The 25,263-nt window shown below is 41.2% G+C and overlaps 1 protein-coding gene across 1 annotated transcript in view; it reads right to left on the bottom strand.

Moving 5' to 3' along the window:
• The window catches only part of USH2A (usherin), a 507,951-nt gene that overhangs the window by 448,617 nt on the left and 34,071 nt on the right, over nt 1-25,263 (bottom strand). Inside the window, exon 3 of the mRNA XM_081943929.1 lies at nt 21,140-21,305. Within this exon, the coding sequence (XP_081800055.1) occupies nt 21,140-21,305 (166 nt within the window). The remainder of the gene's footprint in view (nt 1-21,139; nt 21,306-25,263) is intronic.

The raw sequence follows: 25,263 nt of genomic DNA, 5'->3' as shown, positions 1-25,263 counted from the left end.
TTATGATGTATCATCATGATTCATCTACAGTTTATGACTCACAGTTGTTTCTAAGACAACAAATGAATCTGGAAACGACATTTTTCTCCATTCCCTATGTTTAGAACAGCATGAAATATTTGAATACCAGTGAATTAATGTTAGTACAGTCCATTCCCTCTAGCTTATAATGCATGTGCAGCATATCCCAAGGTTTAGTCTAACATAAAGATCTAATTTATATGGCCACTACTATGCAATTTTCTGTATATCATTATCTTCTTGTGTGGCATGCCCAGTTTGAATGCATGTATATGTATAATATATAAGTATTTAAGCATTTGCTGTGTTTTAATATTTGATTTAGAATGGAAATGGAGAACACAAAGGAACCTTTCAGATCTAAAGCTTGGCAAGAGATAATGAATTGATATAGCAAACACAGGAGAACAAGAAACATGTCACTTTAACATGAAAGTGCTTCTCTGCATATGTCACAAGGAATTTATCTGGGGTCTTGTTCTTGACAAGACAGAAAAAGATGCAAATACCATGTTAACAGAGCAGAAATCAAAGAATGACGTCCAGGAGGACAAGCTTGCTCAGATAATTTATCTACATAATATTTGACAGAATAATGGCAACATCTAAGCTAGTAACAAAATTGCTGATGAGTCTGCTGACTATGGTCCTGTTTTAACTAGTAATCTGTCTTTCATACCCTCTGATCTTTATGTATTCAGTAAGGAACTAAAAATAGATTTGGAAAATGTTAGTAGAGAGGTGATGAATGAGAAGACTGAATCCAGAAAACTAAGGATGCAATAAACTTTACTGGTCAACTTTGTCTTAGAGGAAAAAACAAACAAACCTAAAAGATACAAAATAACATAAACCCAGTATTAATATAAAAAAGGTCAGATTTGACAAAGGACAGAGGAATGTATATAACTCACATTAGGTAAAGGATGTGTGGTATCTAGGACTTCATTTGGGTAAGAAAATGTAGCACATTGTATGCTCCATTTGGTTGCTGAGCAACATGGGAACAGGGGCAGTGGTGGGATTCAAAAAAGTTTACTACTGTGACCATGGCTTGGTGGACATGGTGTGGCTTGGTGGGCGTGGCAGGGGAAGGATACTGTAAACTCTCCATTCCCTCCTGATCAATGGGATTCAGGAGGCAGACAATAGATGGGGGTGGGGCCAGCCATCAGAAACAGTATTTACCCATCTCTGAACTACTCAAAATTTCTGCTACTGGTTTTCCAAAACTGGTCAGAACCTGCTGAATACCACCTCTGAAAAATGGGACTCAATTAAGTCTAATACTAGATTAAACAGGTTAGGAAAATATTACTGTACTCTTCGGAGTATAAGACACACCTTTTTCCCTCAGAAAAGAGGCTGAAAATCTGGGTGCATCTTATACACTGAATACAGCATTTTTTGCCTCCCGAAACCCCATCCCCTTCACCAAAATGGCCATGCAAAGCCTTTAGGAGGCTTTCAGAGTGCTCCTGGGGGCTGGGGAGGGGAGAAATGAGTGGAAAACGGGGCATTTTTTGCTCAATTTTGCCCCCAACCCCCAGGAGCACTCTATAAACCTCCTAAAAGCTATGCATGCCCTTTTTTGACAAACAATGAGTCCATTTTCATGAAAAATGGGCCATTTGTTGCTCATTTTGCTCCCCCCCCCCCCGAACACTCTACAACCTCCTAAAGGCTATTCATGCCCTTTTTTTGAAAAAAAATGGGCCCGTTTTTGTAAAAACAGACTGTTTTTGGGAGGTCTGCAGAGTGCAAAAACTTTTTTTAAAATTTGTCTCTTCAAAAACTTGGTGTATCTTATATACTCTGGTGCATTTTATACTCCGAAAAATAAGGTAGGTGCTAAGAGAATAACTAACACTTCAATATGAGTCAGATTCCACCAACAGTCTAATAAGAAAATGGCTCCATTGACTATAGCAGCGATGGTGAATCTTTTTTGGCTCGCGTGCCATAAGTGGGGGGAGTGCAGGGGGGTGGTGTGCACGTGTGCCGCACCCATAATGCAATGCACAACCCCTCCCCGGTGCGCATGCGTGCACTACAAGTGCGACCCCCCCCATTTTTTCATGCTTTTTTTGCCCACCCCAGGCTTCAGAGACTTTATAGGAGCATGAGGAGGGCGAAAACAGCCCCCCCGTCCCTCCCAGAAGCCCTCCAGAGGCTTCAGGGACCTTCAGGAGGCTCCCCTCAAGCCTCCAAAGCAGTCAAAATGACCCTCCAAGCAAACCGGAAGTCACTTCCGGTTTGCTCGGAGGGTCGTTTTAAGCACTCCGAAGACTTCAGGGATCTTCTAGAGGCTTCCCTGAAGCCTCCAGGGCAGTCAAAATGACCCTCCGAGCAAACAGGAAGTCCATTCCTGAACTTCCCGTTTGCCCATAGGGCCGGTTTTTTGCGCTCCGGAGGCTTCAGGGAAGGTCATGAAGCCTCTGGAGGGCTTCTGGGGGGGGGGCAGGCTCTTTTCGCCTTCCCCAGGCTCCTATAAAGCCTCTGGAGCCTGGGGAGGGCAAAAATGGCTTTCAAAAAGGGTGAACTCAGCTGGCCAGCGCTCGCATGCATGCTGGCCAGCTGACAGGGCAGTGCCTCACGTGCCCTGACAAATGGCTCCGCGTGCCACCTGTGGCATGCGTGCCATAGGTTCGCCATCACTGGAGTATAGAACATAGAAAATATTATGGCTTGACTTCTAGGTAAAGTTTATAAGTGTATGGCAGGGAAGTTTTAGACATGGTTTTTGGTTTGCGGTTCTTGAAAATCCCTAAAGAAGTTGAGGAGAAGAGTTAATTATTTAATTTCCAAGATGTTTTGCACATCCCTCCTTACAGATTTAGGATTCATTCAGGCCTGTATCAAGATGTCTAGCATACCCAACTCATTAAATATAAAGTAATCTATTAATTTGGGAAAATACATTTTCTTCACTGGTTTGGTCAGTACAGCTCATATTTGCAATAATTGTAAAAATTACTTCATTTTCAATGTAAATTATTGAAAAAAATATATTTTCAAGTGGTGCTGTCAGGCTTAAGCCCAAAGATACCACAGTAAAATCCAGTTGAGTCCAGCTCTTTATTTGATTACACCTAATAGTCAGAATCTTCCCAGACTAAAGCTATAACCTTCTCATTGAATTGATATGGCCCAGGAGATTCCAGGATGTGGCTATCCTGAATCTTTTCCTCCCTCCCCTATCGATTTCAGGATTTTGCAGTCTCTAGTCTTGATCTCCTCTCTGGAATGTGCTACTTCCTTTCTGGAAGTCATGGGTCCTACTCAGACATTTCACCCTTTCTTCAAATGCACATTCCATCACTGTGCTCCAAGGCCACATTGACTGATGCCAGCACTTCCCATTAATGCTAAAAAGTGCAGTTTGAAAATATTTGGAAAGAAGGTGTTGGGGGTCACTAAGGTTTGCTGCCATAAGCTATGTAGCTTTAGCCCAAAGTTGCTTCTGAATACTGTGTTTCCCCTATGTTTTGGGGGTTATTTTGACCCCAAAATAAGCACTTGGCCTTATTTTTGGGGAGGTCTTATTATTTTCGAGGTGCAGGAAGTGGCGAGCATGGTCACCTCATGGCTGCTGCTGTGTTGCAATATTTTCGGGGGAGCGCTTATTTTAGTGCATGCGCTCAAAAGCCTGATTGGGCTTATTATCCGGGGAGGTCTTATTTTCAGGGAAACAGGGCACCCACTTTTACCAGGGATTCTTCAAGTAAAATCTCTCCTGAGGAAAAAGATATTTCCCAAGGGCTTTATATTAGTTATAGCATTACCCTTTTCAGTCATAGGTGAATTATTTGGAGACAAGGCAGGAATTAGCAGCAATAAGAAGCATTTTGTAATTCAACCTAACAAAATACCTATAACTTTTCCTTTTTAAAGCATTTTTAACACACATAAAAATAAATCTTTTAGGACAAGTGGCAGGATACCTGTACATTTTCTAATGTCTTGAATTAATTTTCATATAGAATTAATTATACACAGTAACTGTGTATAATTTCAAAGTACAAGAAATACTTAAGAATTACAATGCAATTTACATTTAAGGAAACCATGATGTGACTGTGCCTCTCTTACCAGCTATAAAAAGTGTTTTTAACTGCTACACTGAAAACACATTTTCAGTACACCTCCCTTTCCAATCTTTCTAACTCCTTTGATCTCTATTAAAAACTGTTTCTATTAAGTTGCTGTACTTTTTTATTTGAGGTATCTTTTTTTTAAAAAAAAGAAAAGTTTAGGAAGACAGTCTGGACTGTGTGTTCAAAAATACTCTTTTTAAAAAGTAAAGAACAACATAACTTATTTGAATTATTACTCTATTTTATGATAGCAGCATATAACTAATGAAATACCTGATGTCAAATTTTTATGAGTTCTTCATACTACTCATCAACTCTCTTCAGTTTTGTATTTTTGTACTCTTGTTTGTTTACAGGTTTATTATTTTGCATTTTTGGAGAAGGAAATTACCTAACTCTAAAACTAAGCTTTTAATTTATTAGAAAAATCATATTATAATGGTACTCCATTAGTGCTAGACTGAAATTCCTGTCCCAAATACATTTTAATGTGGGCATCCCCTTGTAGTCTTTGGTAAGTAAAAAATAAGTCATGAAATAAACATTAGGCTTCAACTCTTAAGCTCTCTGTCAAGAGTATACCAAGGCTTCTAACCACAGAGTTCAGCTGAAGGTAACTATCTGTCAAATGTAATCTGTGAAAGTGAATATGCTTAAGCTTGTGCTATGAATCAACCAAAATTGCTTTGGTCTAATTGACATTCAGTTGCAACAAGCTGCAACTTCCTGAGCCCAACAACACCAAGGGAGCTTCTGTGACAGAGAGCTTAAAATATAGAGGCAACTAACATTGCAATGGACATGATGGTAAACTTTATGATCCTTCCAAGCTTCATCAGAAATTAGTCAGTCAGTCATCAAATAGAAAAAAGGGTCAGAAGCCTTTGCTATACTGTGTAGCCTTCAGTGAATCTCCACAGTTAATAAATCATCAGAACTATTACCAAGGAGTACAAATATGATTGACAGATAAAGGCCGCTGGAAGCCACCATAGTCTCACCTACTCTTTCCTGGAATTTTGGAGGGCAAGGGTGAAACAACTATCTACCAAGATAAAGGTTTATTAGTCATAGATTGGGATTTGCCAAATGTTGAATATTTTGTCAAAAATGAAAAATGTTTGGCTAAATGTTTGGATTTCTGTGCTTAAGCAAAATCTGTGTGGTTTCGTATGTTAATGTCTCGGACATTAACAAATCCAGAGCCGGGCTCCCAGAAGGAGTTCGTGACTGTGTACAACCACGTTATGGTAACTCCTGCGACACAGCTGGAAGCAATCGAATCAGTTCTGCCGTTCTATTGGACAATTTTAGCGATTTGGAGAGGGGGGATCTGCTGCTTGGGTAACAGTCTATTAATCTATTAATATTAATCTATCCAGGCCTCGTGCCCTGGAGAAGACACTCCAGCTTTACCTCTTTCCAGAGCACAATATCGTAGTCTTTTGAGACTGATAGATGGCAATGCGTGTCTCGGACTAGAACTTGAGAAAGCTGAATTCAAGTCAATTCTTAGCTATGGAAATTCATGTTGCATCAGTCATCTTGTGTCAATCCCTTAGTCTTAGCCCAAAGTTACCCATAGGTTCTTATATGGAGGGATAAAATCAGGCGAGACAATCATATAAATTACTCTCAGCTCAGGAGAAAATGAGCAAGAATATGAAAAACAGTTCTAGGGAGGGGATGGATGAACCTCAAACACCTAATATAATTGCAAATCTTTTATGGTTTTGGGTTTTTTTTTTTTTTGCGTTATACAAGGTATACCAAAAGATAGGCTCAAAAGCCGTAGTATTTATTTTTATTGCTTTTTTCAGAAAAAAAAATGTTATTGGGAATCTTCAAAGGCCATGCATCAAATAGTAAGTAAGTGACTAGAAGGAAATGGCAACCCAATTTGAACATTTATATATGCTGATCAGCAGCATTTGAAGAATTTGCCAACAGAAATGTACCAATGCCTATAAACATTTTATTTATTTTGCATTATTCTTTCATTACTTACAACTTACTTTAAGGCAGATATCAGATAAATCTACCAAATTTGAAGTCACCCCTAGAGACTCAGTGTTCTGAGGCAGATGTTTACTTAGAAAGGTCTTCATGGCTAGAGGACAGATATGGTTTTGAATCAGTACAAACTGAACTGAGGTCCTGCTAATCAGTCAACAGCACTGCCTGGCACTTTTGCACTAAGCTCTGACATTCTCTTGCTGCAGAAGAAAATGCCCAGGGACGCTGTTTGACTAATGGTGGGGGCTACATTTGCTTCCAGTGGGGATTTGGATAATTCCCAAGCTCCCTAAAGCAGGGCTTCCCAAAGTGTGAAGTGTTACCTCCCTTAGGGAGGTAAAGACAAGAGTCCAGGAAAGTGTGAAGAACCTTTTAGTTATAGTGTTACAATAAATCTACCTTTCCTTCATTTGGTCTTTAGATTTTAGGGGAAGTGTGTGTATTAAGATTACACTAAAAGGAGGTGTGATGGCAAAAAGTTTAGGAATCTCTACCCTAAAGCCTTTGGGACAATTGCTTGAATTATGCCGGTCTTTTTTCATGACTAGGTTTTAAAATCTGTTAAAGGGTTTTGAATGGTTTTATTGCTGAATTGTTTATGCTGCTCCTCTATTTTTAACATTTTATTGTTGCTATTTTATTTTACTCTTCCCTGGGAGCACTTGGGCTAAAGAGCAAGTCACACTATGTTATTAAACAAAACAAAACGGTCCAGAAGGCTTTTTCACAAAGCATCCACCTATTCAACTTCACTGATGTTACAGCAACCATTATTCCAGGATTTTTCCTAGACCATATGATATGGAAATGTTTATAACAATTGTCCTTTATACCAAAAGATGAAAAACAAATTGAGAAATTTGGATTTCAAATGGCGGGGGGAGGAGGTTTAACTGCTGATTCTCAATACTACCCAAACTCTATTTTGAGGGGTTTCTACAAATTTGCCTCCACTTGCACGCCCTGATCCCTTTTCAAAATATGACCATGTGAGTTATTAACATGTGTTTTGATTTTAATTCTGAATTTACATGTTTTCTTTCTTTTCTTTTCTTTTAAAGAATTTTATTGATTTTTAAACATTTATGGGAAAAGGTAAAGGGGTACATAGAAAATTTTGGCAGCTCCCATGCTAGTGGTAGAAATCCCTCCAAATCTCACAATTTTTACAATATTAAAAAAAAATATAAAAGATAAGCAAAAAACAGAATCTTATTCTACATTGTATCAACCATGTGTTCAATCATTTTTCCTTTGTCACTTTCTAGTATATCAACAATTACAAATATTTCAAATACATTTATTTTTGTGACCTGAGCCTTTTCGATATTGCTCCTTCCTCCCTGTCCCCAGGTGGAGCCACAGCCTCCCCCTCCATCATATCTTGTACCTTGCTACCCTTTTCACTACCTTCCCTGTGTTCGTCCTCTAGGAAAGAGAACTGTTTTTTAATGAAGGCTTCAGCCTCCTGCACTGTATTAATTCTAATTCTATTTCCCTCCCAAAAGATCAACATTCCCTCTGACAATAACCATCTAAACCAAACTCCTTTATTGTATAATTTCTTTGATAAGGAAGAATACTCCTCCTTCTTTCTCTTATCTTTTTCGGAATTTGCTTAAGAATGGTGATTTCTTCATCTTTATATTTTAGTGGTCCCTCCCTTTGGGCCCCAAGCACCTCATCCCTTGTGGTCCTCCTGAGAAATTTAACATGTACCTCCCTTGGAACATTATGACTTCTAGCATATGCTGAATTAATTCTGTAAACCAGATCCATATCCCACCACAGCTTTTCTTTGTCTCTCTTAATGTATTCTGCTAAAATTGTACTCATAATATCCTTAAGATCTTCAGTTTCTGTCTCTGGTAGGTTCTGGAATCTAAGAAAAAAGGACATTCTTTCAAATTCTATTTTTGCGATAAAGTTTTCCAGGTCTACATTTCCCTTCCAGATTGCCTTAACCTCCTCCCCCAGCCCAGCCGTTCCCTCCTCCAACACCACAATTCTCTGTTTTCTGAAATATGATGTTTAACATCTCTGAGTTCATCTTTGAGATCTGTCACCTCTTTTTTCAACTCATTTTGACCCCTCATAATTTCTTGAAACATTTGGGTAACAGATAGCTCTTTTGGGCTCTCTCCAGACCGTTCTTGTTGTAACAATGAAATAATTTTCGTTTGCTGCATGCTTGGACTGGAGGCGGCAGACACAGGAGCTGAAAATGACTTGCCCATTGGTAGTTTCTTAGGCCCCATTTGTCTAAGTTCAGAGATGTATATAAGTCTTTTACAAAGAAAATGGCGTCAGCGGATTGCGCAGCTGTGCCGGTCCAAGGAGGCAGGCAAATCCGAAAGCGAAGAGTTAATTCTCCTTCACAGTTCCAAGGCACCGAGGCACACCAGAAAGGGGAAAGTCAAATAATCAAAGTTCAGGAAGACCACGTAACAGGGGAGGTCCCGGGACCTCCCATGTTTTCATTTCTGAAATTATCCTGCCCCAAAGGAATAACCCTTATGCTGTTTTTATGGAACCCCAAATCTCTCGTTGAAACATGTAGTATAACTGAATAAATGTATTCTCTATTCCAGAAAAGATCAGGAGTCAGCATTCCACTGTTGCTCATTATGCTAAAACACAGCTTCTAATTAGTTCCAATAAATATCACAATGCCTGGATAATGGGAATATAGAGACCGAAAATAGATGTCTATAAATATTCTTACGTACAATTGACAACAGTCTCATTTTTTTTCTCTCATTGTAATTTGCAGTCTACTCTGAGTCTCTCAAATTTCCAGTGTTTTCTTTCTCACTCCATGTTTTAAGTGTGGGCTTCTCCACAACATCATCAAATGTACAGTTGTGAAAATATTTATAAACTAGGTGGAAAAAGTCAAATGTGTTGGTAGCTGGAGCAAAGTGTTAAGCTGTCTTTCTTCCATATATTTACTATTCAAAATACATTTGGTCTGAGAAGAATCCATTTGCATTTTTAGCTTTCTTGACTTTTTAACCACACCCTATGGACATTCGTGCCCATCTGCATCCTTTACAAATATTTTTGTGATTATCTAAGGGGGAAAGCATTCAATGTTTGATTGATCCGTTCACCTCATTTTTGTATCCTTTTATTATCTGACCACATGGAAAGAATTTGATGGTAAGAAAGAGATACAACCAGGAGGTTATCTAGCAATTCCTTAGTCTCAAAGAGAGGGGGGAGGAGAGGCACAGAAAAAGTTGAGAGGAAAAGGGGAAAATAGAGATGTGTCTCCTAACCTTTCCCTCTGAGGATTTGCCCACTTCTCTGCAAAGCTAGGGCACAGGCTTTAGACAGAAAAAGAAACCTCATCAGGGGATCAGAGTGACAGAACTGTCATAAAACAGAGGATCCAGAGAGGATAAAAGAGGATTGGTAAAGAAGAGTAAGGGGGAAAGGTAGAAGAATAGGGTCGGGAAGAGCAAGTTATCTCTTTCCCTTTCTTTCTTTTGCCTCAGGCCCATATCGGCTTTTCCCTTTTTTTGACTTAACTGGGATGAATTTTAATTGCATCTCCTTGGCACATTTCATAGGCTGTATATTTTCCACTTGTGTGGAGTGGATTTCCCATTCATCACAGGATTGCAAGCAAAATCCCCAGTGCATTTTAGCTTTATTTTTCAAAGTTAGCTTTGCTTTAAACAAAATCAATAACTTTTGAACCATTTTGGCTGTCTATTACATACTCCCACATATGTTTCAAATCTAATGCTTACATGGTTGCTTGATCCTACCTGTTCACCATATCAATATACAAATTCTGATGGGTAAATACAGTTCACATAGTAATCAACAGTTCATGCTGTTCTGGGGAATATGGACATTTGTTTTAGAAATGAGAACAAGCAAACCACATACTAGATTTGGTGGTTTCTTCTTTTAAAAGCTCAAGATTTCACATATTCACTGGTTAATCCCTTACCTCTTCAAATCCTCTCTTTATCCCACCAGTGATCAAAGTCCTTGACTATTTCTTTGGCTAAACAGCAACATTCAATATAACCCAACTAATTTGTATTGCCCTCAACAACTACAAAAACTCGGCTGAATCAGTCAAAGTGTTTACAAGAGAACTTCACTTTTTTTTAGTAACTGCTGCAAATTCAGTATCATCTTTCACCAATATTACTACAGTTCTTTCAGCTTTATATTGGTTTCCTTCCCGCACTAAAACTCTTTCTCTATCTTGGCATTTTAAATCCCCTTTCATTTTCTTGGTTGTCTCTCTTATTCCAATAATATCTTTCTTATCCTTGAAAACACGTCACTCCAATTCAGCAGACTTATTACATATGCTCCTAGCATTTGTCTAAAAGATATTTTAGCTTTTCTCTTTGCCCTCCTTTACTTTTCTGCCTCACTATCTCCTACACTGCTAATCCCTTCTCTATGGAAAATGGTGTTCCTTCAATCCAAGACTTTCCTTTTTTTCTCTCTTTTGCACACAGGGCCACTAGTTCAAACTGAATTCCTCAAAGAACTACTTAAATTAAAAGAAAAGTAAAAACCAATGATGGGACTTCACCGAGCAATCTGAAGCAATTAATGTGATGTTGAAGAATTAGCAGATATTCATAAATTTAACCACACTCAGAAGAGAGATCGGGGGGGGGGGGGGACAAAATATGGTCTGCCCCTGAAATTGCCTCTGCTATTTAAGTTAATCTAAGAGGTTCTTTATGAGCAGCTTGCAAAGATCTATTCAATGCAGAGGAATATTTTGAAAATAACAAAACAATGTGTGCTATTAATAAGTATCTTATTAATTCCTAATGGGATTCAATTTAGTCTCAAACAGATCCAGTTTTCTAGAGGGTTAAATGAATTCCACCCAAATCAGGCCTGTCATGGGAATATCTTAAATTAGTCCGCTGATTATTGAACCCACTAACAAAGCATCAGGAAAGGAGATCCCTCCCTCTAACTGGCCACCGTGGCTAATTCTGGCCCATGCTACTGGCTGGCCAATGTTGAAAGGTCTAACATTGTCATGAGCTCTCCTGGGACAAAGTCTTGGGGAATAGGAATCTAATATTCCTGAAATTGTGACTTAAGAGCCAATTATTATAATTTTGGTAGAATTGTTTGTAAGAAATGTGATCAGGTGACATGCTATTGCACATTATCATAATACCAACAGTATTAGTTCGTCTGATTGAGCTAATATATGATGTGGTGACTTCAATCTGTTGCAGGATTTATTATTGGGCTGTATAAAGCTTGCAGTATTTAGTTATTCTGGTTTTCAAAATAAATCTTTGCGTACTAATTGGTGAAGGATGCAGGTCTTGTGTGTGTGTGTGTGTGTGTGTGTGTGTGTATGTGTGTTACAACTCCTGGTATGCCCAAATATGGGAGGAAGCTCACTACTCCCTCTTTCTGTCCTTCGGCTCATTACAGAAAACCATCCAGGCAGAAAACCATATTTTTATTTTTAACGTTGCCTTTTTATATTTGTGTTGTATTTGTGCTGATAAATAAATAAAGGGAGACTAGTATAGATCTATTTCAAGCAAGCCCAGGTTCAAATCCCAGTAAGGGTATGTCTAGCTGATGAGAGCTAAATAGCTTGAAATAGATCTATACTAGTCTCCCTTTATTTATTTATCAGCACAAATACAACACACACACACACACACACACACACACACACACACACACACACACACACACACACACACACACACACACACACATATATATATATATATATATATATATATATATATATATATATATATATATATGTTTTCGTAGATTTTCACGGGTGTAGGTATGCTGGTTTTGTTGTATTCGGGTCTTTTCCCGTGTAAGGTTGAGATTTTAAGCCCACAGGTTGAAGATGGCAGGTGAGATCCTGCCGAAATGTTGCAAAGACAATCTCAACCTTACACAGGAAAAGACCCGAATACAACAAAACCAGCATATATATATTTGTGTTACAACCCCTGGTATGCCTAATACTAGTCTCCCTTTATTTATTTATCAGTACAAATACAATATATATATATATATATATATATATATATATATATATATATATATATATATATATATATATATATATATATATATATATTGTACTGATAAATAAATAAAGGGAGACTAGTATAGATCTATTTCGAGCTAATTAGCTCTCATCAGCTAGCCATACCCTTACTGGGATTTGAACCTGGGCTGTATTATATATTAGCAGGAGTCTTAGCCACTAAGCCACAGGCTCTCCTCTTCTGCCTGCATGGTCTTCTGTAATGAGCCGAAGGACAGAAAGAGGGAGTAGTGAGCTTCCTCCCATATTTGGGCATACCAGGGGTTGTAACACAAATACATACATACATACATACATACATACATACATATACAGTAATCCTAAAAAACTGCATCTAAATATTTTTCTAGTACATTACTTTAAATTTGTTTTGTGATTTTAGGTCTACATAATACCTATAGCTACCCAATGCAAAATAGCTTGACTTCTTGGCCTTAACTTTTCTGTCTCTAGAGCATTCCTCAATCGCCTACCTATCCATAAACTTCTACCACTATTACAGGATACTATAGAAATTGCCCAGCAGCTACTCTGTGTCATTGTGACTCTAAAAGAGTTTCTACCCTTCGACCACCACTGTTCATTAATCTACTTTACATTATTTTCTCTATATGACTTGTGTTTAGGCTGCATTTATGAATATAGAGTATGAAGTTATTTTGAATTTATAGAGAGCTGCTCTGAAAAGTGTTGCGTGTAATTCTAGATTATACACTGAGACAAGCTATTTTACTGTAATATTGATTTTTAAATTATTTTTGTGGTGTTATTTATTATTATAACATGTTTATCCTGCCTTTTTATATATTTAACTCAAGATGATGAACATACCTAATACTCCTGCTACCTATTTTCCCCACAATAGCAACCCTATTAGCTGAATCGGGTCAAGAGAGGCAATGACTGGGCCAAAGTCACCCAGTCAGCGTTCATGCCCAAATCATGCCCCCCCCTATCCTCATCCAAATACGAACAGGATTCTGCCTCTTACCCCCCCCCCCTTACTGACTTTGTTACCATCTGCAGCACCTTAACCCCACTGGATTCTTATATCAATTTACCTGAGGTCAGACTTGCTCCGCCTGCGGGAGGCCCCTCTCTCGCAGGCATGGCCCTTGGCTCTCTCAAGGGCCCGCCTCGATGACGGGTTTGTCAACCCCGAGAGGTTCAGGAAACGGAAGCTAAGGGGTTTTTTAATTAAATGCTTTGTATCTTTTTTAGGGGGTTCCAGGGTGGGGGGGAGGGTCCATCAGACAGGGAGGGAAGCCAGTGCCAGGCAAACAGGTGAGTCCAGAAAGGAAGGGAACGAGGTGGGGGGGGGGGGAAAGAAAAGGTCATTTCAACGGACGGTTGTTTTATTACAACGGTCATGGGGAGAGGGGGATGCGAGGACAGGAGAAGATCCCAAGGTCGGTTGGGAGACCGTGGCTGCTGGCTACGCCCGGTCGTTTGTACCAACCCCCCCAGTCTGGGTGGTCAGGAGCTACAGAGCCAGGGCCTGCGGCTGATGCTTTGCAATGCAAGGTCTGTGATTAACAAGGCCCCCCTCATCAATGAGTTGATCTCAGAGGGGGAGCTAGACCTTGCAGGGATAACGGAGACCTGGTTGGGCCACGAGGGCGGTCTGCCCCTCGTGGAAATGTGCCCACCGGGTTTCCGGGCATTTCATCAGCCCTGGGCCCTGGGTAAGGGTGGTGGGGTGGCAGTAGTTATTCGGGAATGTTTGGAGCCGAGAGAGTTCACTGTTCCTCAGATACCCGGGTGTGAGTCCCTTGGTGTGAAATGGGGCCCAGGGAGGCAGTGGGGCTTGCTGATTGTATACTTGGCTCCTCGCTATGCATCAGCAGCCCTGCCCGAGCTCCTAGAGCTGATCTCGGAAACGGCAATTGAGACCCCCAAGTTTCTGGTTATGGGGGACTTCAACTTGCCGTCGACGGGAGAGGCTTCTGAGGTGGCTCGGGAGTTCATGGCTTCCATGACGGCCATGGACCTGACCCAATTAGTTCAGGGCCCCACTCACGAAGGTGGTCACACACTGGACCTTGTTTTCGTATCTGAGCAGTGGACGAGTGATCTGGGAATGGGGTATTTAGTCATCACGCCCCTGTCATGGTCTGATCACTCATCTCTCTGGCTGAACTTCCCTGGCGCTACCTCCCACCGTGAGGAGGCGGAACCAGACTGTCTAAGCTGGTACCGCCCCAGGCACCTGATGGAACCGGATAGATTCCAGACGGAGCTTGGGCCAATACCTATAGCCCTGACCCGCTCCCGGTCGGAGGACCTAGCGGCCGCCTGGAATAGGGCGGCGGCTGGGGCCTTGGACCGGGTTGCGCCTTTGCGACGTCTCCTGCGGCAGCGATCCACCCGGGCTCCTTGGTTTACTGAGGAGCTGAGGGTGATGAAACGCCACAGGAGACGTCTAGAGAGCAGGTGGAGGTCCTCACGCTCCGAATCTGATCGAGCACAGGTAAGAGCCTACTTGCGGACTTACCTTGTGGCATTAAGGGCGACCAAACGTAGTCATTGTGCCGCCCTTATTGCGTCCGCCGATAACCGCCCTGCCGCCCTGTTTCGGGTGACCCGCTCCCTCCTATCACAGAGGACGCGGGGGGCACCCCTGCAGGGAAGAGCAGAGGAGTTTGGGGAATATCTGCAGGACAAAGTCGCTCAGATCCGGAGCGGATGGGCCCCCTTCAGTGGACCGGACGAGCCATCAACAGCGAGTCTTGTGAGACCACTCTGGGAGGAGTTTGACTCTGTTGCCCCCGAGGATTTGGACAGGTTACGTGGACGGCTGCGACCCACCACATGTTCAATGGACCCGTGTCCCTCCTGGCTGGTACTGGCATCCTGGGAGACGACACGAGGCTGGCTTCTGGGCCTGGTGAACGCTTAGTTGGGTGAGGGATCCTTGCCAACCGCCTTGAAAGAGGCAGTGGTGAGGCCCCTGCTCAAGAAGCCTTCACTGGACCCAACGGAACTAGCTAATTACCGTCCAGTCTCCAACCTTCCCTTTTTGGCGAAGGTTGTTGAGAATGTGGTGGCGCAGCAATTTCTGCGACACCTCGACGAATCCGAATATCTAGACTCACGCCAGTCCGGTTTCCGACCCGGGCACAGCACAGAGATAGCCTTGGTCGCGTTGGTTGATGATCTCTGGAGGGCCAGAGATAGAGGTTGTTCCTCTATCCTGGTCCTATTAGACCTCTCAGCGGCTTTTGATACCATCGACCATGGTATCCTATTGCGCCGGCTGGGGGGGATGGGAGTCGGAGGCACCGTTCTACGGTGGTTCGGCTCCTACCTCTCTGACCGGACGCAATGTGTGTTGACAGGGGGGCAGAGGTCGACCCTGAGGCCACTCTCTTGTGGGGTGCCGCAGGGGTCGGTCCTCTCGCCCCTCCTGTTCAACGCATATGTGAAGCCGCTGGGGGAGATCATCCATGGTTTTGGGGTTGAATACCATCTGTACGCTGATGATACGCAGCTGTACATCTCAACCCCAAACCACCCCAACGAGGCTGTCGAAGTGATGTCCCGGTGTTTGGAAGCCGTCGGGGTCTGGATGGGGGACAACAGACTCAAACTCAACCCCTCCAAGACTGAGTGGCTGTGGCTACCGGCACCCCGGTTCAGCCAGCTAACTCCATCGCTGGCCATAGGGGGTGAACAACTCCCCCCTGTGGAGCGGGCGCGCAATTTGGGCGTCCTCCTAGATGCCCGGCTGTCTATGGATGACCATGTGGCAGCCGTGGCAAGGGGGGCGTTCCACCAGGTTCGCCTGGTGCGTCAATTGTGCCCCCTACTGGACCGGGATGCCCTACGCACGGTCACTCATGCGCTGGTGACATCTCGCCTGGACTACTGCAATGCCCTCTACATGGGGCTTCCCTTGGGACGCATCCGAAGACTACAGCTAGTTCAGAACGCGGCCGCGCGGGTGATTATGGGGAGCTCAAGATACTCCCATGTGACACCTCTCCTGCGCGAGCTGCACTGGCTACCTGTGGTTTTTCGGGTGCGTTTCAAGGTATTGATTACCATCTTTAAAGCGCTCCATGGCACAGGACCCAGTTACCTGCGGGATCGTATCCTCCCACACACATCCCTACGACCAATCCGCTCTCACAGGGAGGGACTACTACTGGTGCCGTCCACTAGGCAGTGCCAGCGGGCGACGCCTAGGGGTAGGACCTTCTCTGTGATGGGCCCAACCCTCTGGAATGACCTCCCCCCCGACATTAGAACTACCACTGACTTCCGTTCCTTCCGTCAAAAATTAAAGACTCACCTGTTTCGATTAGCTGGCCTGGCACATTCTTAGTTTTTACCTCCCGATGGATATATTTTAATGGGTAATTTTGGGTAATATTTTAACTTTTGGGTTATTAGAGTTTTTAATGTACTATATTTATTATTCTATATACAGTCTTGCAACCTCCTCCACCTACGTATTTAATTATTTAACTGTTTTATGTATGTATTTTATAACGCATTTTAGTGACTGTACACCGCCCCGAGTCCCTTTCGGGAGAGGGGGCGGTCTATAAATACGAATAATAAATAAATAAATAAATAAATAAATAAATAAATCTGGCCTAGAACCCATTCTCTTGATTTCTAGACTAACACTTCCTGCACAACACCCAACCTAATGTACTTTTGATAAATTAGAAGATAAGAGACAGATACACATCTCGTATATATAGATCAGTAATGGCTAACCTTTTTGTCACTGTGTGCTGAAAGTGCGTACGCATGCACCCATAATGCAATGCACATGTGACCCCCCCTCATGTGCTCCCCATGCACGCACAACCCCATTTGCCCGACCCCACACATGTGTGCACTACTCCCACAAATGTGCATGTGACCCCCCATGCATCCCCTGCCCCCTGCACATGTGCATCAGACCCCTGCATGCACCCTGCCCCCCACACATGTGTGGCTGACCCAAAAGCCAGCTGGCTGACAGGAAGCATGCACACAGGTGCAGTGAGAGTTGAGCTGGGGCAATGACTCACGTGCCCGCAGAGAGGGCTCTGTATACCACCTGTGGTGCATGTACCATAGGTTTGCCATCATGGATATATATCATTGATCCAGTGATGTGCGGTGAGGTTTATAGCTGGTGAGGCAGCAATTTTTTTAGACTTGTGGATTTCAACTCCCAGAATTCCACAGTCAGGCATGCTCAGTTGCGACCTGCCGCCCTCCGCCCTGGGATTCGGCCACGGCACCGCCTGCCAGAGCTGTACGGAATCCGGGGCGCGCTTGTCAGGCGAGGGCAGTGCAGATGGGGAGCGGACAGAGCGGAGGAAGCCTCTCCCCTGCTTGCCACACCCAAAAGAACAAAGGGAACCTCTGCCGCCGCCCGGGCAATCTGGCCGGCCTCTTTCGCAGCGACTCTCTGGTGCCGAGCTTGGGAGTCCCTGGAGGAGCTGGCGGGTGCTGCAAACACCGCAGGCTGGACTGGAGCCTCAAGTCTAGGGCAGCGAGTCATTCGATAGGAAACTTGCCTCTTGGAAGGAATGACTCGGCTTGGCTCCTGCTTTGTCTCTCCTGCCTCTTTGCTTCTCCGTTCGGTCGTTGGGTGGCAGATCGAAAGCGGAAGCCAAGCTGGGTCATTCCTCCCAAAAGGCAAGTTTCCCATCAAATGACTCGCTGCCCTGATGTCGAGAGGTTAGGCTGTGCCTCACTTGCCTCACCTGACTGCACGTCATTGCATTGATCCTATTCCTAAAGTCCTATATGTAGTTTACAGACTATGTTCCAGGGAATATACAAACTAAGTTGATTAGGAATAATAATAAGTAATGTGGATTAATGATAAGCTTCTCTGTGAGATTGTATCAAACATTTGCTCTTTACTTCTTGCTTTAGATCATATTCTGGGTTCAAAAGTGGCCTGTCTAGTGCAATCTATTTACTGTTTCTGGTATAGAATAAAGTGGTTGAGAAAATCAATTTTAAAAGTTCCAAAAAGCAAATTCCAAAATAAGCAAAACACATGGCTTAGGTCTAAGCTCTTTCAAAAACTACCTATTTCCCTACTGTCTACCCAACATACTCTGTTTATTAGTGGTCTGTTTTTTATTGGTCCTACTAGGTTAGCTTTGACACCAACAACAAATTTAGCTTTCTTCATGGTAACAGGCTTATAAAATAGAATAAACTGCCACTGTAGTTGAAGCAAGGCCCTTGCTTACTAAATTTAAAAACAGAGTGAAAGCATATTTATTTTCACTGACCTTTTAAAACCGTTGTTCTAGCTTTTGAGTTCTGTACCACTTACATTTTAATGCTTTTGCTATATGTCAGCCACCTATATCCATTAAGCAAATGAATAGCAAACACGCCATCCTTGTTATGTCACTTAACAACTGTTTGAAGTTTGATGGAGTTACAAAAATTTACTGATGACCTGTCCTCAAAATTGTAACTGCAGCCCCATCCCTGCAATCACATGTTCATATTCCAGGTGCTTGGCAACAAGCTTGCATTTACAACAGGTGTCCTGTGGTCACATGATTGTGTTTTGCAATGATTTTTTGTTGTTGTTGCAAAATGGCAAAAACACCCATTGGATAAAATGGGTTCACCCTTACTAGTATGTGGTTCACTTAATAATCATGGTGATTCACTTAAAAACTATCATAAAAACAGTGGTAAAATTGAGTCTGATTATGTGGGGAGAGGGCAGGGGATGGGGAGAAGAGGGAGGGAAGAGAAGAGAACGGAAGAGAAGAGAATCAGAAATATACTGAGTTGAGCAGCTACTTTTAATGCTTGCCACACTGAATATTTTCTGCTATGGTTTACTTGACCATTTTACTGATTATTCATAAGATAAAATATGTTAGAACAAATGTTAAAAAAACACTTATTGTAATACAGATCCTTGAAGTAATCTGCTTCTTACTTTTCTTCATTGAGAAACTTGTTCATTTATTGCTATTCTTTGATTGTTATTCTTAACTAGTTCAAAATCTGTGGAAGGAGAGGTCCTCCTATCCCATGACCACAAAGTTTGCTCAGGAATCTTTGATAAAAATGCCCCTTTAGAGAAATCCTTGATGGCAGCTTTGTGAGCCTGAGACTGCAGTTCTTGCTTTTCTATTCATACTTGTAATGAAGAAGTAAATGTTTTGTTCTGTAAGCTTGAAATTGTCATGCACTTGTCATTAAGCATAAAATATGGAGTCCCAAAAACATTCCAGAGTCGAAGGAAAAAGAAGATTTTGCAAATTGGAAAGGACAAGTTTTCTCTTGATAGTCAAACAGTTATGATGTAAAGTGGTCTCATTAAATCATAAGTACTTTAACCTTTTCTTGAAAGAACTGGAAGATTTAAAGATTTATAAAGAAATGTTGCCCAAACTAAAAAAAGGCTCACATCTGACATGTATTGAAATGATAATGCTGATTTCAATAGGCATTCTAAGAGCATTTTGCTCCCAAAGGAGTCATTCAAATCCAGTTACCTCTTTACATTTGGCATTTAAATTTCTTTTGTAAGGCTTTTAATGTGGCACTGCCAAAACATGGCAAAATTATGCAAATGTGATTGAGCAAAATAAAAGCTAATATGAATATTATTAAATAATTAGTGATACTGAATATGTAATAAAACATTCCCAAGTGGCAGTTCTATAGATGACCCATTTCAGTCTAGTTTTGGTAGAAGTGGGAATGACAACATACATCTGTTAAGACGCTTCAAAGTTCATGATTCCTTTATTCATTTATGGAGGGAAATATATAAACAAACATTAGGAAAACAGCAAAATCTAATTTTACATGATAGCCACTTCTAACACTGTACAGTAGGGCTATGTGATGCTTTAGATTTTTAGACTCCAAAAAAGTGCTTTGGAGAACACAGCAATTCGAAAAATGTGGTTTTTTTGCAACCCTTTAAAGCAACTGAATTGATAACGTTGCTTTAAAGAGATATAGATGGGTGCTACATTTGTTCTGAAGCATCTTTTTGGGAGCTAATCTGAAGTACTGCATGGCCTTTCTGTATCATTGCAATCCCATATTCCCTGCATAGAATGCCCTATCCCCTCTTACTTCAGCTTTTACCTTAGATCCAGTTAATAAATTCTGTAGAACCTTTAGATCTAAACCCTCATGCTAATTTTAGGCCCTCTAGGTTCATGGTGGAGCTGCTGAATACTACTACTTCCTGGCATTTGCTCATAGTACCAGTACAGAGGTCAGCTTTCAATTTTATGTGCTATTATGTCAGCCCCAAAGGAGATACTAACTCACTGGGTATGACACTAATGATTGATTATGAGATATATGTAGCTGTGTCCTTCGGCCAGTGGAACAGTTTCATTATTTTGAACATCTAAAAGCTGCCTGGGATGCCCAAAATTCTGTACACAAGCCTTTTCCCTCCCTCCCCCACCCTAACGAATGGCATATGGAATCTAAAAAGTACAAAAATTTATGGTTGTGTTGTAAATGCATATGTAGCATCTTGAATGGTGGATTAGAGAGTCAGTGCTATTACTATAGTACTGATCTCCTACTTGTTAGGTATTTAATCCAGAAAATTTATCGCTTCTCATTCAACCTAGAACCTTTATTATAAGGCAAATTCTATGTTCAGCACAGCTAAGTATCTTGTGAAATATTTCAATACCTATTTTACTGCTATGCTTGCTTGCTTTAGAATCCCGTGATGGATATTATATGCAGGAATGAACACTGGTCATTGTTAAAAACTCTGTTAGGGAGCGCAGTTTGAAATAAAGAAATGCATCATCCTTTGTCCCCATACTTTATCATAACATTTTAAGTTAAATTCTACCACTTTAACATTTGTTCAGAGGTGCCCCTCTCATATAATACAAGCCTTTAATACTGATGCTAAAGGTTATTTATTTATTTAACTCACCTGCACGCTAAGATGATTCCATTTCTTCACCACAATTCTCCCCAGTGTCATTACTTTTATCGGTAGCTGCAGCCCATTTATAGTGTGATAATAAAACACTGTCTCTTTCTCAGAAATTGTAAGCTTGAACACAGTCTGCCCAAGAACAGTTTTCTCCACCATACACCTTTGGAAACAATAAAGAAAACAACACCAAGAATGAACTTCAGGAAGAAGTGGGATTACTAGAGAAATGGAGGAGGGGGAGTAGTGATGCAGGTATGAGTAGCCAGGTATTTATAAAGCAGGAATTAAGTTTAATAGAATTAAAATCAAATAAGTTATCGTGTAGGTTTCTGCTGGAGTCTTTTAAGCATCTATTTTGGGCTCTTTTTCAAATTTGTATAAGTAACCTGATTTGCAAAAGGTGGTTGCTAATAAACAAAAGACAAAATTTAGCTTCAATGGGTCAAATCTAATAAGATGATATTTTTAACAGATATATTTATAAATTGGTGGCTGAGGTACAACCAGAGGTGGGTTGCTCCCGGTTTGGCCCAGAACTGGTAATAAAAACATTTGAAACCCACCACCGAGTACAACAATTTAATAATAAACGTCCCTCTGTATAAGTGCGTTTCAAGGTGTTGGTCATCTTTAAAGCGCTCCATGGCACAGGACCTAGTTATTTGCGGGATCGTATCCTGCCCCATACATCCCTTCGTATCCTGCCCCATACATCCCTTCGACCGATTCGCTCTCACAGAGAGGGACTCCTCCGGGTGCCATCCACTAGGCAATGCCAGCGGGCGACGCCCAGGAGTAGGGCTTTCTCTGTGATGGGCCCGACCCTTTGGAATGACCTCCCCCCAGATATCAGGACTATCACCGACCTCCGCTCCTTCCGTAAGAAACTAAAGACCCACCTGTTCAATCTAGCCGGCCTGGCCTAATTCCTAATTCCCAATTTTAGTTCCTCAAGCCTGCATTTTTAAAAATTTTCTAGGGGTATACTTTTAGTTGTTTTTAATTTAATTTTTAATTTTTACTTATTGTACAGTTGTATGAGGTTTAATTTGTTTTTAAGGGTATGGGATATTCGTTTTTTGTATTCGTTTTAATGACACACCTGTACACCTCCCCGAGTCCCTTCGGGGAGAGGGGGCGGTCTAGAAATACTGAAAATAAATAATAAATAAATAAGTAGGATCTAGATTTTTCAGGATATCACGTGCGCTTAAAAAAAGCGAATGCAATCCATCATTCAGTTAACAGAAGCATAATATCTGGGCCACTAGAAGTAACACTGTACTCTTGGTACAATTTAAGGTCAGTGACACATTGGGCTATCTCTACAGAAGGGCAATCAGTACACTGCGAATAATGGCAAAGAAATTCTAATATGAACAAAGGAGCTAAATATTTTCAGGGTTTGGTGCAGAGTTTTTAAAAAATCAACATAGCAGCCCTGATGGTGTGATTGATTCCCACTTGATTTTTTTATATATATTACACATATCCTTGGTATGTTTAGTCTGGAGAACATAAAGGATAAGCAAAATAATAATCTTCCAAATTCTGGAATACTGGCATTCCCAAGACAGTATAGTATTTGTTCCGCTACTCTCTAGAATCAATTATGGAAATTGCAGTCAAGCACATGAGAAGAAACTTCCTCATAACAAACGTTGTGTGTCAGTGGAGAGGTTGCTTTGAGAAATGTTTTTTTCTTTGTTTTAGAACTTTAAGCAGAATTCGGATAACCATGTGTCAGGAATTTTATAGTGGCAGCCTATACTGCAGATATTTCTTGGTCATAGAACTGGTTTAGGCTAAAACCTCTTGAACTCCATATTGGTAAATAAGAAGAGTCATTTGTGAGATGTGGGAAGACATGGTATCCTGCAGAAGTCCAACATTGTTGAGAGTAAGCCTGTGCTATCTAAAAAAAGACATCATGTTTCATTCTGGCTCCATCAAAGATACTTAGCTGTTTTAGGTGAAAATTATTTCCCTGTCATTCCTGTATAGCAATAACACTTACATACCATTTATTTTATTCAGGCCAGGCCAGCTTGCTGGAAAAGCCAACTTTTTAGGGCACGCCGGAAGGACCGGAGGTTGGGAATTATGCGAAGCTCCAGGGGCAGCTCATTCCAAAGGGAAGGCGCTCCCACAGAGAAGGCTCTCCCTGGTTGGTAAAATGAGAACCCAGATTATTGGGGACAATAGGCTGACTCTGTAAACCACTTAGAGAGGGCTATAAAGCACTGAAAAGCAGTATATAATTCTAAGTGTTATTGCTATTTCTCTTGCATGTTCTCAAGTTCTCTTCCAAACTTCCACAGAAGATATTCCCCCTTGTAGGAATACCCAAAATGGGAGTATCTTTGCATTTGAGCAAGATCAGCAAATAAATGCAACTGGATTCCATCCTTTATATTACAATGCTATGTAAGCACACAATAAAAACGTTTATTCATAAAATGTTCCAACTTTTCTAAAAAAAATTACATTAGTTCAAGGTTAAAGGGCATACCATTTCAAAGTGTTTTCCCACTGCAGTTCGGTTAAAAAGAGACATGATTCTTGCCCAGAGACTGGCTTGTCACTAACTCACTTTTAATCAGACAAGATAAATGAAGTTTGACCATTATTCTCTTTCAGTAATGATTCTGATCCCATCAATTATTTGTCAACAGAATTTTAAGTGAACTGTGCAATCTGCAATGTTGCTAAAAATGCATTTCTTAACATACTGCTGATTCTGCCTGCTTGTAAACATGTTGGTTGACAAATATTTGTCAAGGCACAGCCAAGAAGGAAAATATTTAGGAACTGGATTTATTCAGTTCCTGGATAAACAATAATTGGATAATCCAAAGTTTATTAATTTTGCTTATCTAAAAACAAATATCTCCATATGTGGACTCCAACAAGTGTCCTGCCTTTAACAAAGGATGTGACCCTGATGTATAATACTTTAAAATCCATAAAGTTTTCACAAATGTGTGATTTACAACTAATTTCCCATCTGGTGAAAGTATGTCAATCTTGACATAACATGACTACAACAATGACCATAAACCTTTCAAGAAAAAAGTTGACTTTTGAATCCATTCTGTTCAATTATTGTTTTAAGCATTAATTATCATTCAAATCCAGATTGGCATCTTTTAATTATATGAATGTATCTATGCATATTTTATAGTTAGAGAGAAATTCTAAGATTAATAACTAGGTCTATTAGAATGTTTCTGTCCTATCCAAGTGCAGACATTTTATGGTGATGAAGGCAGAAACCATTTTGATTGATTCTTTTCACTCTGGCCATCCATACTTCCATTTTAATTCTTAACATTTGTGGAAGACTTATGATAAGAAGGCAATGATAGTGGAGACTTCACTAGTAAAAAGCCCTTCAATACTGCAATTATTTTCATGAAAGCCTTTTCTATACACACATAAATCCAATACCTTCCATGAACCACTGCCTGCCTGCCTGCCTGCCTTCCCTCCTTCCTTCCTTCTATCTTTCCTTCCTTCTTTCCTTCCTTCCTTCCTTCCCTCCCTCCCTCCCTCACTCACTCCTCCTATCCTTCCATCCTCCCCCTTCTTTTGTCTCAGCAAATTACTCTGGGCAATCTTAAAATAAAATAAAAATGACACGACAATTACAAAAACTGAAATACATAGCCAAGAGATATACATAAGTGACTAATACCATCAGGACATGGATCCCTTCATACATGGGGTCACAAGTCTGGACACAAAACTAGGTTTTTAGGCTAGCATGGTTGGGGACAACTTGATCTTTGGAGGGACAAAGTTCTATTACTATGATAGAAAAGACTGACCCATTTCAGTTAACATTCCTTAGCCTGCCGGTCCTGGAGCATGCCAGTCCTGCTGAACTAGATCAAACAGGCAGAAACAGTTAAGAGACAAGATGGACCTTTAAGTTCTCAGGTCCCAAGCAATGGAAAAGCTTGAAAGATGACAACGAGCACCTTGAATTTCATCCAGAAGCACACTGGCAACCAATGCAGCTCATGAAGTATGGTGTCATATGTGCCATTTACTACCCTGAAGCTTTTGAATACTCTTCGAGGACATACCCTCGAACAGTGCATTAAAGTAGTCGA

This window comes from Natrix helvetica (genome assembly GCF_964273705.1).
Source record: "Natrix helvetica genome assembly, chromosome: 2".
Taxonomy (NCBI): domain Eukaryota; kingdom Metazoa; phylum Chordata; class Lepidosauria; order Squamata; family Natricidae; genus Natrix; species Natrix helvetica.
Note: the sequence above shows the minus strand (reverse complement) of the source record. Positions and strands in the feature narration are given on the sequence as shown.